The sequence below is a fragment of the Rhinatrema bivittatum genome, chromosome 9, assembly GCF_901001135.1.
Source record: "Rhinatrema bivittatum chromosome 9, aRhiBiv1.1, whole genome shotgun sequence".
Taxonomy (NCBI): Eukaryota; Metazoa; Chordata; class Amphibia; order Gymnophiona; family Rhinatrematidae; genus Rhinatrema; species Rhinatrema bivittatum.
Window position 1 is genome coordinate 181655802 of NC_042623.1, and position 15283 is coordinate 181671084.

The 15283-nt window shown below is 44.9% G+C and overlaps 1 protein-coding gene across 3 annotated transcripts in view; it reads left to right on the forward strand.

The window, feature by feature from the left end:
- Positions 1 to 4735: 4735 nt before the first annotated feature.
- LRCH3 (leucine rich repeats and calponin homology domain containing 3) overlaps positions 4736 to 15283 on the forward strand; it is a 225848-nt gene continuing 215300 nt past the window's right edge. Inside the window, exon 1 of one of the 3 annotated variants that reach the window (XM_029615406.1) lies at positions 4736 to 5197. In XM_029615406.1, coding sequence (XP_029471266.1) covers positions 4951 to 5197 — 247 coding nt within the window. In that variant the 5' untranslated portion in view covers positions 4736 to 4950. The remainder of the gene's footprint in view (positions 5198 to 15283) is intronic. The other 2 variants (XM_029615407.1, XM_029615408.1) reach the window with 2 other exon arrangements.

Consider the following 15283-nt stretch of genomic DNA (forward strand, 5'->3'; position numbering starts at 1 on the left):
TCGGATAACACGGTACCTCAACATATTGGATGCTTGTCGCAGATTAGAAGTTTGCATGTGCAATGACTTTTTCCATTGCTGCACTTATTTAATTTTAACATATTCAGCTTTTACATTCTCCTTCATGCATATCTCCCTGTGAAGCTGGCAATATGCCTTTCCTGTACATACCCAGATCAGTCCAGACCAGTAAGTTATGCACTCCCACCAGCAGATGGAGGCAGAGAACAAAACTTCGAGGCACTGCTGTATACCAAGTGTGCCACCTGCAGCTCCTCAAGAGAGACTCCAGCAGATGGTGGTCGTGTATACCTGCAGCTCTGTGTGAGACGGATTTTTCTTGCTCCCTGAGGGGCTAGGTTCAGTGTCTGGGCCATCCCTCAGGTAGAGCTGGGCGAACGGGGGGGATTGATTAACCCTGGTGGTGCTAGCCAGTGTGGTTCCTGGTCCCCTGATAGCCAGGGGACTGGCTCCCTCAGCGACCCGAAGGCTCCCCCTCAGTGTCTGCGGTACAGGGAAGTGGCCCCTTTGGGGATTTTTTTCTATTATTCTTAGCTTAGGCTTTACATTTTTCTGTTACTACAAATTAAAGTTTTTGTGTTTAAAAAAAAAAAAAAAAAAAAAAAGCTCCAAGTTCCCTGTTCGCCGCGGCTCCCAGGGTAAATCAGTCTGCCCGGTGGTGCAGAGCCAGGCAGACACCTGAAGAGGAGGGGAGAGTGTTTCAGCCCTGGTAAGAACCTCTGAGGATGTTTTTAGGTTCCCTTCCTCATTTTTACCGCTGGTTCCGGAGCTATTTTTTCTGCAGTGGCCATTTTGTTTTTTCTCTTTCAACCACCCACGCAGCTCCCCAGCATTCCTGGGGCTGATTTTCGCAGCGTTTTTGGTGGGAGTCACCAGGGATGGGTGGCAGCACCTGTTTTCTTCAGGGGGGAGGGGGGGTTTATATGCCCCTTTTTGCAGGAGGAACATGGCAGAAACTCCTCCGGTGGAACCCTGTAAGGCTTGCAGGGTATGGTCAGCTTATTTAGACCCCTGTCACTGTGCACTGGGTGGGGAAGGGGGCCTCAGACAAGAGGACCAAACCTAAAAAGTCTGCACTTTCTCCTAGGACAAGCAGGATGGTAGTCCTCCCAAGTGGGTGACATCATCCGATGGAGCCTGGCCGGGAAAACTTTTGTCAGAGTTTCTAGAATCTTTGACCAGCAGACTGAGCATGCCCAGCAGACTGAGCATGCCCAGCATGCTACTGTCCACGCGAGGTCCCCCTTCAGTCTCTTCTTTTCCATGGTGCAGTTGCTTCGTGGTTGGTGGAGCTCTTCGATTTCCTTGTTTTCTCGATATTTTTTGAGTGTTTTCCCCAAATTCCTCGGGGGTCCCCCTTCACGGTCAGTGCCTCCCCCCGGTATGATAGGTTATTTCTGCCCTTTTTTCCAACTTTGCGGTTGATTCCTGACGTCTTGCCTCGCGATGATCGCCAGTCATCGACTGCACGCCAGGTATTTTTTATGGCATCAACCAATTTTTGTCCATGCCCCCAGTGCCCGCGGACCATGTCCATCACAGATCCGCATGAGGTTTACATCCTCTGCCTAGGGACCTCGCACAACGTCCACGAGTGCCATCTGAGCAACCAGATGACACCCAAAGGGCTTCGGGCGCACCTTGATAAGATGAAGAAACTTTTTAGGGCCCCGAAGTCTACTTCCTCTACACCTGTGTTGGTCCCATCGACGCTGAGAGATCTCGGGGAGTCATCCGACTCGCTTCCCCTAGCGGTCCCTCTTGCCAGTACTTCCAAGGATTGAGGGGATGGGGATAGGTCCTTGATGATCTCCCCGCTCTCCAGGACATTGGAATCGTCAGCTTCCTCAACACCAGGGAAAGACCAGGCCGAGCACCGAAGATCCCATAAGCATCAACATTGGTCACAGTCGACGCACGATTCCAGAGCAGCATCAGCGGCTGCTGAGCCGCCATCGAAGTGGCACCGGCCATTGGAGGCCCCATCCTACGATGCCCTGGGTAGTCCTAGGCGTTCCTCACAGACACTGGTGCAGGGCACCATGCCACCTTGAGGCCCAAGGAAGAGCCGGTGATGCCTTGTCCCCCTTCATCAGTCCTGGTCACTCCGGACTTTCAGGAGGAGTTGGACCGCAGGGTGCAGTCCGCGGTGCTCAAAGTGCTCCAAAGTGTTGAGCTGCCGGTGCCACCGGTCCCATATCAGTGTCTCATCCTCCACCATTGATGCTAGCACCACTGCTGGAGCATCTGGATGCCCTTCCAATGCAGTCAGTGCCTGAGGGGGCCTTCAGTTCCCCATTGGTTACCGATGCCTTCCACCGGAGTGATGCAGATTCTCGGGTCCTCAAAGGAGGAAGATATGGCTGGTATCCTGTTTCCTTGCCTATGATTCCATGAGCCTTTGCTGGATCCCTCGATGCCAGGGGAACCATTGATGCCGACGGTGCCCTCGCTTCCGAAGCTATCTGAGCCGAGGGTCAATACCCCTCATGGACCTCACCCACTGCATGCTGGTCCCAGTGAGGGAGGAGGGGGCCTTATGACTCCTGGGGTGACGACTCCATGGACTTGTTCTCTGACTACTCAGACGACCCCCCTCTCGGAGCCTTCCCCACTGGAGGAATTGTGTCTGTGTCTGTCACCACCCAAGGCAATTCCCCCACGAGTTGGTGGTTGTGGAGTCTGCCGGTGCCACCAGTCCCCATAACTGGTGCCTGATCCTCCTCCACTGATGCTAGCACCACTGCTGGCGCATCTGGACGCCCTTCCAACACAGCCGGTGCCTGCATCGCCGCCTATCAACTTAAATGTCCCAGTACAACCGCAATCTCTGGAAAAGAGTCCAGGATTTCGTGGAGGGCCTTCCCCAGCAACAGCAGGAGGCCCTTTCTGCCATTGCCCTGTTGGGTCTTGAGTCAGGAAAACACTAGGTGCGTTCTACCTACGATGTTTTTGAGACAGTGGCCCCCTTAGCTGCCTTGGGCATCAGCACTAGAAGAATAGCATGGCTCCAGGCCTCTGACATCTGGCTAGAGGTCCAGGACAGGCTAGCCGACCTCCCCTGCACAGATGGAAACCTCTTTGGGGATAAGGTTTGGGATGTGGTGGCACAATTGAAAGACCATCATGATACCTTGCAGCAGCTGTTCACTAGTGCCTCCGAAGGTTTGTCCTCGGCCAGAAAATCCTTCAGACAGGGTTCTCTGAAGCCCTTTTATATCGGCAGAGGAAATATTATCCTCCGGCTGTCCGGGCTTGTGCACCCTCTCACCAATTCCAGGGGCCGTCCTCACCAATAGTGAGCCCTCTAGACCCCAACCGGCCCCCAGCAAGCCCCGACCACAGGCTTCTGACTGGCGGCGAAGTCAGCTTGCCACACCGCTGACATCAGATCCCCCAGTTGGGAGCAGGCTCATGAGCTTTGCCTGTCACTGGGAAGAGATAACATCAGATGGCTGGGTCCTCTCTATCGTTTGCCAGGGGTACCGTCTCCATTTCAGCAGGCTCCCAGAGACCTCTCCCCCATGTCCATGGTGGGGTTTTTCTGCCCATTTGGTCATTCTTCGGATGGAGCTCTCCACCCTCCTCACAATAGGCACAGTGGAACTGTCCCTCGCCATCAACAGGGCCAAGGGTTCTATTTGAGGTATTTCCTCATTCTGATGAGGAATGGCAGCTTGTGCCCCACTCTTGACTTCAGGGTGTTGAACAAGTTTCTCGTAAGAGAAAAATTCAAAATGGTCTTTCTGGGCATGTTGATCCTGCTCCTCAGAAGAGGAGACTGGCTTTGCTCCCTCAATCTCATGGAGGCTTATGCACACGTTTTGATTATCCCCAACCACCAGATGTACCTCTGCTTCATGGTAGGGAGAGCACATTATTAGTACAAGGTGCTGCCCTTTGGGCTGGCATCAGCCCACCATGTTTTCACCAAATGCTTAGCAGTGATGGCTGCCTACTTCAGACATCGCTCTGTCCATGTGTTCCCATACCTTGACGACTGGCTGGTCTTGCAGGGTCTGGTCTTGTCCCCTAGTCCTTCTATTATTCTAAAGTGAAAATAACAGAGTCATAGCCACTCGTTCAAGACCTCTCATGATCTTAAAGCCCTCTATCATATCCCCCCCCTCAGCAGTCTGCTGCTCAAAGCTTCTAGAAACTTGACAGTTTTCCATGCCAGGCTCTATTGGATGTCACCCACGTGTGAGAACTAACATCCTGCAGTGCTAAGACAACACCTGTTACAGGTAAGCAACTGAGCTTTCTCTCAAATGATGTAATTTTCAAAAAGCCCCAGAGCCATTTTCTCTGTTTGAAAGTCCGCATGCAAGCGTTTGTTGCTTCCTTTTGTCATTTACATGCAGTTTTAGATGCTGCGTCCTACTTTGAACTGTTCTGACTCAGCTTTGAAAAGCTGGTTTGGCTAACGTTCCTCTATTCTGTATATTTGCATAAAAACTGATTGGTGTTTTGAATTTGCTAAAGTCTGTACAACCCAGCTTTATTCAGCGTGGTTTAAAAAACAAACAAAAAAAACCCTAAAGTCAAACGATTGAACTAAACTGCCTTTATTTTGTTTAACGGACTGTTCAATCGTACTGCTGTAGTGAAGATATAAATAATTTCTTGGCTCATGTGCACATAGCAGCAATCCTAAAAGAAAAACAAAAAAAAGCCAAGTGCTGGTTCCCCGACAGAGCGGTGCACAACCAAGTACCACTCCTGTGCTCTTCTTCCGGCAGCGCGCGACCGCTCTACTACAGCATCCGTCTCTTTGCTAGCAAGCAGGTCAGGCTCGTTGCGCCTGCGCCGTTTCTCTTCTCTACCCCCACTTCTGCGCTTGCGCCGTTTCTCATTCACCCAGTCTCTCGCTCCGGTTCCGCCCCCCTTCCCCCGCACCTGCGCAGATGCTTCAGAGAGGACTGCGGAATGGCGGCCTCGGTGTTGGTGGCAGTTGAGAGCTCGGGCGGGCCGGGCCCTGTGCTGTCGGGTATTTCTCATAGTGCGGCCGGGGTAGGCCCGACTCCGGGCTTGGGACCTGCCGCCTGGAACCGTTCCCTGGAGCGAGCGCTGGAGGAGGCGGCCGTGACCGGAATACTGAACCTGAGCGGCAGGAAACTGAAGGATTTCCCGAGGAGCGCTGCCAACCAGGACCTGACGGACACTACCCAGGCTGGTGAGAGGAGGGAATGGGACGGAGAAAGTAAGACGTTGCCAGCTAGGAGAGAGGGGAGGCTGGGTCCTCGGCTTTGGTCGTTAAAGCGAATCCAGGAACAGCCCCGGGCGCTGCATCTCGTGCTGCAGAGACATCTGCGCTTTCCCATAGGGCTGAGGCGCTGCCGAGCGGCAAGAGCGAGTCCAGAGCAGCTTCTTATATCGGGGCTATCGGGCAATGCATCGTCCGCTGAAAGGGGCTCGGTCCTATGGGAAAGCGGAGAAGAGCAGACGCCTTCCTCCCCCCCCCCCCCCCCAGCTGTCTCTGGAGTAGGACATGCAGCGCCCGAGGCCTCCACCCCCGGGCATGGGCTGTTCCTTGTCAGTCAGATCCTAAGCTGGCATACAGTTAGCTCACTGCAGTGAGAGTTGAAAAAGAAAAATAACTTGTGCATGAAGAAAGCGTGTGACGAACTTACTGCACGTATAAGCTGAGCGTACGGTTTAACCCGCATCTACAACCCCTTACACCATAAGGGGTTGTAGATGCGGTCTCCTTATTAAGTCTTATTAAGTCTCCTTATTAAGGAGACTTTCATTGTAAATTGTTTTGGTTATTACCTTCTTGTTCTCCTATCCTTCCTACTGCCTTTCTGTTCTTCCCCCGCCCAGTTACATTCCCCTGTTGCAATGTATTTTCCAATCTTTCAGTTACTATGTGAACCGGTATGATGTCCCCACAAATACCGGTATATAAAAGTTTCTAAATAAATAAAATAAATAAATTAGCGTGTCCAAAGCACGTGACCAACCCCCCCCCCCCCCCCCCCCCCCCCCCCCCCCCGCAAAACTAATAGCGCTTATCACATGCAAATGTTATCCACAGATAAAAAAAACAATGTGCACCTGACCCCCACATTTTTACGCTCAAAAATTAATGCCTGCCCAGAGCAAGCACTCATTTCTGAGCAGCCCAATGAAGTGTACAGAAAAGCAAAAAATACTGCTTTTCTGTACATCCTCCGATTTAATATAGTGGTGATATTAAGTTGGAGAAACAAAAAGCTTAAAAAAAAATGCTGGCAGTCAGGTTAAGAAAAGGGACACTCAATTAACAAGCGTCCATTTTCCTAACCCATGGCTAAGCACAGGTTAGGAAAACGGACGCTCAATTTTACAAATGTCCGTTTTCCTGTCCTTCTGACAGCCACTTCTCCTTGGCGCCCACTGCCATGGAAGTGCGAGGAGTGGACATTGGTCCCTATCGCCTCCTTGGCAACGTAAATATTCTGTCATGCGCCGAGGAGAGGTGGCTTTATTGTATAAGCCTTAGTGCCTAAATAAAAGTGTTGAGTGCCCGCATTAGGAAAGCAGGCACTCAACACTGAGCGCCCGTTTTCCGTGCGGCTATTGTATAAGCAGGTTAGTGCCTAAATAAAAATATGCGCACAGCTTAGTGCTCCTTCATGCAAAAAGGCATTAGTTATTAACTCCCTAACACACGGGCCGATACAGTTTCCCGGTGCCTGAAGAAATTAGCGCCTACCTTTGCGTAGGCGCTAATTTCTGAAATCAAAATGTGCGGCTTGGCTGCACATTTTGTTTTCTGAATCGCGTGGGAGTACCTAATAGGGCCATCAACATGCATTTGCATGTTGCAGGTGCTATTAGGTTCGGGGGGTTGGACGCACGTTTTCAGAATAAGGGGTAACGCTAGTGCGTCAAACGCGCGTCCAATAGAGGGTTAACAGTGCGCTCCGTCAGAACGCACTGCACTGTATCGGCCTGACAGGGAGGTGTGGTGGCCTGATGCAATAAGGTTCCTTCAGCCAAGCTCACTGTTTTATCTGTGGTTGTGTGTACGTTTTTACGGGCTGGTGCAGAAAAGTGCATTCAGCTGAGCGCATGTTTCAATGTGCATTTTCTGTGGGCAAAACTTATTGCCAATGCAGCAAGTAGTTTTATACATAGAAAACACGCGATTCAAAATGGGATACTGCTTAGGTCCCTTGAATGGAAATCCCAATGAAATGAAAGGATTAAACATTACCCCTAATCAGAGACTACATCTGGATGGCAAGCCTTTGTTAGCAGTGGAAACGTAACCCCTGGTCAGAACTGGAGTTAAGTTTCCAGCGCTGTGAAAAAAATAGACAAAGTTAGCATGGCTTTACCCAAGGCAAGTCTTGCCTCAGAAATCTGCTTCATGTTTTTGAAGTTAATAAACAGATAAAGGCTACCGGTAAATATAGTGTATTTGGATTTTCAGAAGGTGTTTGACAAAGTTCCTCATGAGAGGCTTCTAGGAAAAGTAAAAAGTCATGGGATAGGTGGTGATGTCCTTTCGTGGATTACAAACTGGCTAAAAGACAGGAAACAGAGAGTACGATTAAATGGACAATTTTCTCAGTGGAAGGGAGTGGGCAGTGGAGTGCCTCAGGGATCTGTATTGGGACCCTTACTTTTCAATATATATATATATAAATGATTTGGAAAGAAATACGAAGAGTGAGATAATCAAATTTGCAGATGATACAAAATTATTCAGATTGTGATCAATTGCAGGAAGATGTTGTGAGACTGGAAAATTGGGCATCCAAATGGCAGATGAAATTTAATGTGGATAAGTGCAAGGTGATGCATATAGGGAAAAATAACCCATGCTATAGTTACACAATGTTGGGTTCCATATTAGGTGCTACAACCCAAGAAAGAGATCTAGGCATCATAGTGGATAACACATTGAAATCGTCGGTTCAGTGTGCTGCGGCAGTCAAAAAAGCAAACAGAATGTTGGGAATTATTAGAAAAGGAATGGTGAATAAAACGGAAAATGTCATAATGCCTCTGTATCGCTCCATTGTGAGACCGCACCTTGAATACTGTGTACAATTCTGGTCACCGCATCACAAAAAAGATCTAATTGCGATGAAGGTACAGAGAAGGGTGACCAAAATGATAAGGGGAATGGAACAACTCCCCTATGAGGAAAGACTAAAGAGGTTAGGACTTTTCAGCTTGGAGAAGAGACTGCTGAGGGGGGGTATGATAGAGGTGTTTAAAATCATGAGAGGTCTAGAACAGGTAAATGTGAATCGGTTATTTACTCTTTCAGATAATAGAAAGACTAGGGGCATTCCATGAAGTTAGCAAGTAGCACATTTTAAAACTAATCGGAGAAAGTTCTTTTTCACTCAACGCACAATAAAGCTCTGGAATTTGTTGCCAGAGGATGTGGTTAGTGCAGTTAGTGTAGCTGGGTTCAAAAAAGGTTTGGATAAGTTCTTGGAGGAGAAGTCCATTAACAGCTATTAATCAAGTTTACTTAGGGAATAGCCACTGCTATCTTCTAGGTGTTTGGGTAACTGCCAGGTTCTTGTGACTTGGATTGACCACTGTTGGAAACAGGATGCTGGGCTTGATGGACCCTTGGTCTGACCCAGTATGGCAATTTCTTATGTTCTCTCCTGGTGAGTGGCAGTGGCAGATGGTACTTGCCTGCTTTAGTACTGACTTATCCTTGATAAGTGTCAGCAACGGCTGCCGCTACTTATTCAGATAAATATGGATTTATCCATCTATCTGGCAGCGGGTTCGCTGCTACTTAGCTGGATAAAGTATTTATTCAGCTAAGAAGCTGTGACCTGCAGCAGATAGGCACATGATTATTACATTGGCCTTTTAAGTGTGCAGAAGTTGCTCCCAATATAGCAAGAAGTATTTTGCACAAAAAATGTGCATATAAAATTGTGTTCTGTTTAATACCCTTTTACAAATCCCGTACAGATGAAGGCATTAATTATTACCCTGCAGTGTAGAGAGGTGCGCTGTCTTACCTCAGGTTTTCTTAACATTGGAAATGTTACCTGTTGTTTGAGGTAGTATTTAGTCTATAGGCAGAAGCTAGAGGTCTGGGATCTGTAATAGGGATGTATGCACAGAAAACATGCTTAGCACACACAAGGCATGTTTTCTGTGCATAAATATGCTTTCTGTGCTGAAAGCATTTTTGTTCATATAAATCATGTCCTGAGAGACTTCCCAAGTTGGAATGTGCGATCATGCTGTGCTGAATTTTAAAGCGACTCTGGGCAGCTGGCAGACTAGGTGGGCCATGCAGTCTTTTTCTGTTGTCATGTTTTTATGAACCCATATTTTAATTTGGGTTTGTGTGCACATTTTCCAATCAGCACACTTTAACGCCCGCTGCATTAGCTTATTGAATCAGGAGTTACATTTTTATTAAGAAGCTGTGCTGAGTTTCCTCATACAGTTTTAACACATACTTTGTGACATCAGGCCCTTAGTTTTCTTAACACTGGAAATTTAAATCATGTTCTGAAATGGAGTAAATTTTCTGGGGCTGTGTCAATCTATGGGGCTGAACCTGGAGTTCTTGGTGCAGGGGTCCTGTACTCAGGATTTTTGCCCATAAATTATGGATTATATAGGTTTTGTGCACCTAACCTATCAACATGCATTTTATATGTACAATTTTTAGAAGTATAATTTGTGTCCCTAACTGATCTTCTCACCTGACTTTTTTATTTACTCGTGAATGTATGTATTCCTCTTAATGTACTGCCTGTCCGTCTCCGTAGAGAATCACTACAAATGAAATAATATTAATGGTGAATAAATGTGATAGGAAAAGGAATTTCAACTATTATAGAGCCAAACACTTTGTTTTTGAGCATTTTAGATGGTCTTAATTCAGTGCATTATGGAATATAGCAAAATTATAAAACCCATTGTAAAATAGCTTTTCTTTAAAATCCAATTCATAATGTGGTATGTTCTACAAGTGTAACCCTGTGCATATAGAGCCATTTATATATTGTACATGCCCTGTTTTTGTAGTAATGACATAAGCAGTTATGAGCATCATTTGGAAAAGTGGGCTAAAAATCCCAAATTATTTTGTATTTTCCTGGTTGTGGGTTCATATTAGTGACTCCTGTTAATTTCCTTGGACCCACTAAGGATCCAGAACCAAATTTTGAAAACTGTCCTGCTTGGTCAAGAGAAGAAAGTATGAAATAATTGTGGAATCTATACTTCAGGTTATTTGATTTATATTTCGCTTAAATCTGTCTTAAAAAGTAAGTAGCATTGTTGATGTTGCCTTATTTTTTAATTAGATCATCATTCTTGAGTTATGGCTGACAAGGTAAACAATATTGTTCCAATAGTACAACAAAGTCCTTGGTTTGATTTTCTGACTGAACATGTTTAAAAACCAAGGTGATGTCACAATAATATAGTAAATGATTGCATATAGAGATCAGTTTGCTCATTTGAGTCTTCCTCTTTGGATTTCTTCCATTGGTAGATGGATATATAAATTCCCATATTTAAACTAACTCCCCTTCTCTTAACTAATTTCTCAATCTTTTTCTTACCATTGCCTTCCATATCAATCCCAGGTATGCACAAATTCTATTAGAGCGCTGGCTACCACCATTGCCTTGGCTGGGAGGCCATTTCAAGCCTCGTCATCCTTTTTTAATTTTAACAAGACCAGTACTTAATCCAACACCTTCCATGTCTTACTACCAAGTTTTATAATAATTTTACATAACCACTAGAACAGGTGTGGCCAACTCCAGCCCTCAAGAGCCACAAACAGGCCAGGTTTTCAGGATATCCAGAATGAATATGTATATGAGAGATTTGCATGCACTGCCTTCATTGTATGCAAATCTATCTCATGCATATTTATTATTAATATCCTGAAAACCTGGCCTGTTTGTGGCTCTTGAGGACCAGAGTTGGCCCCCCTTGCACTAGAATTAGTGAAGCTGGTGTCCATGCTCATTGATGATTGAGTTTCATGGTTATCCCAGTTTTCTTGGAAGTCTAATGAAACTGTGCCACTGCTGTTAAGATTGTAAACACCACTCCATGTAGGTTACCCTGGCTTTCTTGAAAGCCTGTTGCAGCTGTTTAAGCTTTCAAGTTGCTGTGCAGGTTCTCGCTAATAGGATTGGAAGGAGGGTTGTAACAATAGTGATGTTTAGTAGTTAATCTTTGGAATTTAATAAAAACTGTTATAACTTGCTTTCTCTTTACATTTGTTTGACAGTTTTCATTTCTGCCCATCTCCAAGAACATTAGAAAAGCTGTGTTGGGTCAGTGACCAGACCAGGTCACAAGTCCCCATCAGATTCCTAATAGTTTAAAAATTCTTATAGACTTTTTAAAGTGAATTCATCTATTTATCTATTTCTTGTATCTCACTTGTAGGCATAAGTGCTGGCTTTCCCAATTATATGTGGTTAATAATTTTTCCTTCAGGAACTTGTTCAACCCTCTTTTGAATCCCACTGTGTTAATTGCCTTGACCATATCCTCTGACAACAGATTTCATAGTTTGTTTGTGCGCTGAGTGAAAAAATACTTCCTACAGTTTGTTTTAAATCTGCTGGTTGCTAGTTTCATGGAGTGTCCCCTAATCCTAGTGTAATTTGAAAAGGAAAATCATTCCTTATTTACCCATTCCACCCGACTCATGATATATGAAGGTCATGATATGACCTTCATAGTGCTCCCCTATTTATCTTCCCTGTTTTCCCGCACTAGTTATACAGACCCGTTCTCAACAACTGCTCCTCCCTTATTATATTGTTTAGAATATGCTCTTTTCCAGATTATTTCTACCCTGTTCACTGAGTTATCCAGGTTACTTCTACCCTGTTTATTGTATAACAAGACTTTGTCTCTGTTATTTTTGCTGGTTGTAATGTAAACCGAAGTGATAATTAACTTTGTTAGTATATAAAAAGTTATAAATAAATAAATATAAATCTGTCATATCCCCTCTGTTATCTTTTCTGCAAGCTAAAGAGCTCTAATCGGTTCAGCTTTTCTCCATAAAGGAGTTTTTCCATTCCTTTTATCATTTTTGTCAACCTTCTCTCTACCTTTTCTTTGTCTGTTTCTTTTTTTTTTTTTTTTTTTTTTTTTTTAAATGGAGCAACCAGAACTGCTCACACTATTCAAGTTGTGGTTGCACCATGGATTTAAACAAAGGCAGTTTTTGGTTTTGTTCTCTATTCCTTTCCTAATAATTCCCAACATTATTTTTGACCATTACACACTGAGCCGAAGGTAAATTATTCACGATAACTCCTAGGTCCTTTTCCTGAGTGGTGACTCTTTAACACTGAACCCAGCATCATGTACCTCTAGTTGGTGTTGTTTTTTTCCCTACGTGCATTACTTTGCACTTGGCCCCATTAAATTGCATCTACCATTTAGATGCCTAGTCTCCTAGTCTAACAGGGTAGGGTACTTCTGCAGGTCTTCACAATCCACTGCTTTTTTAATGACTCAGAACAGTTTTCTGTCGTCTGCATGTTTGATCACCTCATTCATTGTTCTTTCTCCAGATCATCCATGAATATGCTATATAACACGGGTCCATTATAGAACCCTTGGGGTATGCCACTAATGACCTTTTTCCATTTGGAAAACTGACCATTTAGTCCTACCCTCTGTTTCCTGCCTTTTTAACAAGTTACTACTCCACAATAGGACACTGTCTTTGATCCCATGACCTCCCATTTCCTGAGGAGTCTCTCATGAGGGACTTTGTCAGTTGCCTTCTGAAAATCCTAATATGCTATTTACTTGGATTTCAGCAAAGCTTTTGATACGGTCTCACATAGGCTCATGAGCAAAATGAGAAGCTTGGGACTCGGTACCAAGGTGGTGGAGTCTACTACAAACTGGTTGACTGACAGGAGACAGCATGTGATGGTAAATTGAACCTTCTCTGAAGAAAGAACGGTGTTAAGTGAAGTGCCACAGGGATCTGTTTTGGGACCAGTTCTGTTCAATATCTTTGTGAGCAACATTGCGGAAGGGATAGAAGGTAAAGTTTGTCTGTTTGCATATAGTACTAAGATGTGCAACAGAGTGGACATGCCTGAAGGAGTAGAGAGAATGAAAAGTGATTTAAGAAAGCTCGGGAGTGGTCAGAGACTTGACAGCTGGTATTAAGTGTAAAGAAGTGCAGAGTCATGCATTTGGGGTGCGGCAGTCCAAAAGAGCTTTATGTGATGGACAGTGAAAGACTAATGCGAACGGACTGAGAGAGGGACCTTGGTGTTCTAGTGTCTGGCAGTGTGGCAAGGTGATAGCTAAAGCCAGAAGAAATCTGGGCTGCATAGAGAGAGGAATAACCAGTGAGAAAAAGGAGGTGATAATCCCCTTGTACAGGTCCTTGGTGAGGCCTCTCCTAGAGTATTGCGTTCAGTTCTGGAGGCTGTAGCTCAAAAGAAACAGAGACAAGATGGAGGTGGTCTAAAATGGTTTGGGCTCTGTATTGAAAGACTTAAGAGGAGAGACTGAAGGATCTGGAAGAGAAGAGGTGCAGGGTGAGATATGATGTAGACCCTCAGATACCTACCTGAATGGTTTTAATGATGCGTGTTCCTCGAACCTTTTCTGGAGGAAAGAAAACAGTAGAACTAGGGGTCACGATATGAAATTTCAAGCAGGACGACTCAGAACCAATGTCAGGAAATATTTCTTCACTGAGAGGGTGGTGGATGCCTGGAATGGCATTCCGGAAGAGGCGGTGAAGATGAAAACAGTAAACAAATTCAAAAAGGCATGGGATAAACACTGTGGATCCCTAAAGGCTAGAGTTGGAAATTAAGAAAAGGGTGCATGGGAAGTAATCAGTATGGAGTGGCAACTGCTTATCCTAACAGAAGGCATGCGGATTACTAACCGTAACCAATTAGCTTACATGATTTTGACGCAACTGCAGCATCGCTTTCCGCTTCAATGGCGGGGGGGAGGGGAATTGGATTCAGACAACTGATGCTGGTCCCTGATTTTTACGGTCCAAGGTACCGATACGCAGACATAGGGAAAAAGTGCAGGACTGCTTCTGCGGCCAAGTCCAGAAGCAAGCATGTTCAAGCAACAGCATTGTATGAATTATCAGGAAGGCTACTCACTCTCTAAAAATGTTGCTAGCAGTAATTTTATGGGTTTGACAGTTGCTTGGTTTTGATTTTTAATATTGCTATCCTTAACATAAGGCTTGGGGGGTAACCCGCACAGAGCAGCAGTTTCTACTATACAAAGCTTGCTGGGCAGGCTGGATGGATCATTTCATCATTTTCTGCCATCATTAATATATTACTATGTATATATTTATTGGCTCGCTTTTATTTGCATGAGTAAGGTGGAACAGGTAAATTATTTCAAATAATACTACAGCAAGTTAACAACCAGCAGATTCAAAACAGATTATAGAAAGTACTTTTTCACTTGGCATACTATCAAGCTATGGAATCTGTTGCCAGATAATGAGATCAAGGCAATTAGCATAGTGAGGTTTAAAAGAGGTTTGGATAAGTTTATAGAGGAAAAATCCATAACACGTTATTAGCCAGGTAGGCTAAAGTGTAAGGTATTACTATCCCTGGGAATAAGTAACAGAAATTAGATCTACTGTATGGAATCTGCTAAATTTCAGTAGGTTGGCCACTGTTGGAGGCAGGATGCTGTGCTTGATGGATGTTGGTCTGACCCAGCATGACAATTCTTATGTTTCCACCTTCAATAAATTTGATAAATTAATAATCAAGACTTCCCTTTGCAAAAAACATGTTGCCGCGCTCCCATTAAATCATGTATATGTGGTGAGTAATTTTTATTTTTAAGAATAGCTTCTACCATTTTGCCTGGCACTGACATCAGGTTTCCTGGTCTATAGTTTTTTGGATCATCCCCGGAGCCCTTTTTAAAAATTGATGACATGTTGGTTACCCTCCAAACGTCTGGTACCATGGCTGTTTTAAATGATAGGTTGCAAATCTCCAGAAATAGGCCTGCATTTTTATGTTTGAGTTCCTTCAGAACTCTAGGGTGAATACCATCTGGTCCAAGTGATTTATTACATCCTCCAGTTGCACAATGGTTTTGTTTGGTTGCTCAGTCATCACCATGAAAAATGTTTCTGGTATGGGTATGACCTTCCCATCCTCATCAGTGACGACAGAGGCAAATTATTTTAGTTTTTCTGGTATTTCTGTTCTTTCCTGAGCACACTTTTTTTTTTTACCCCTCTGTCATCTAGCATCCCAAC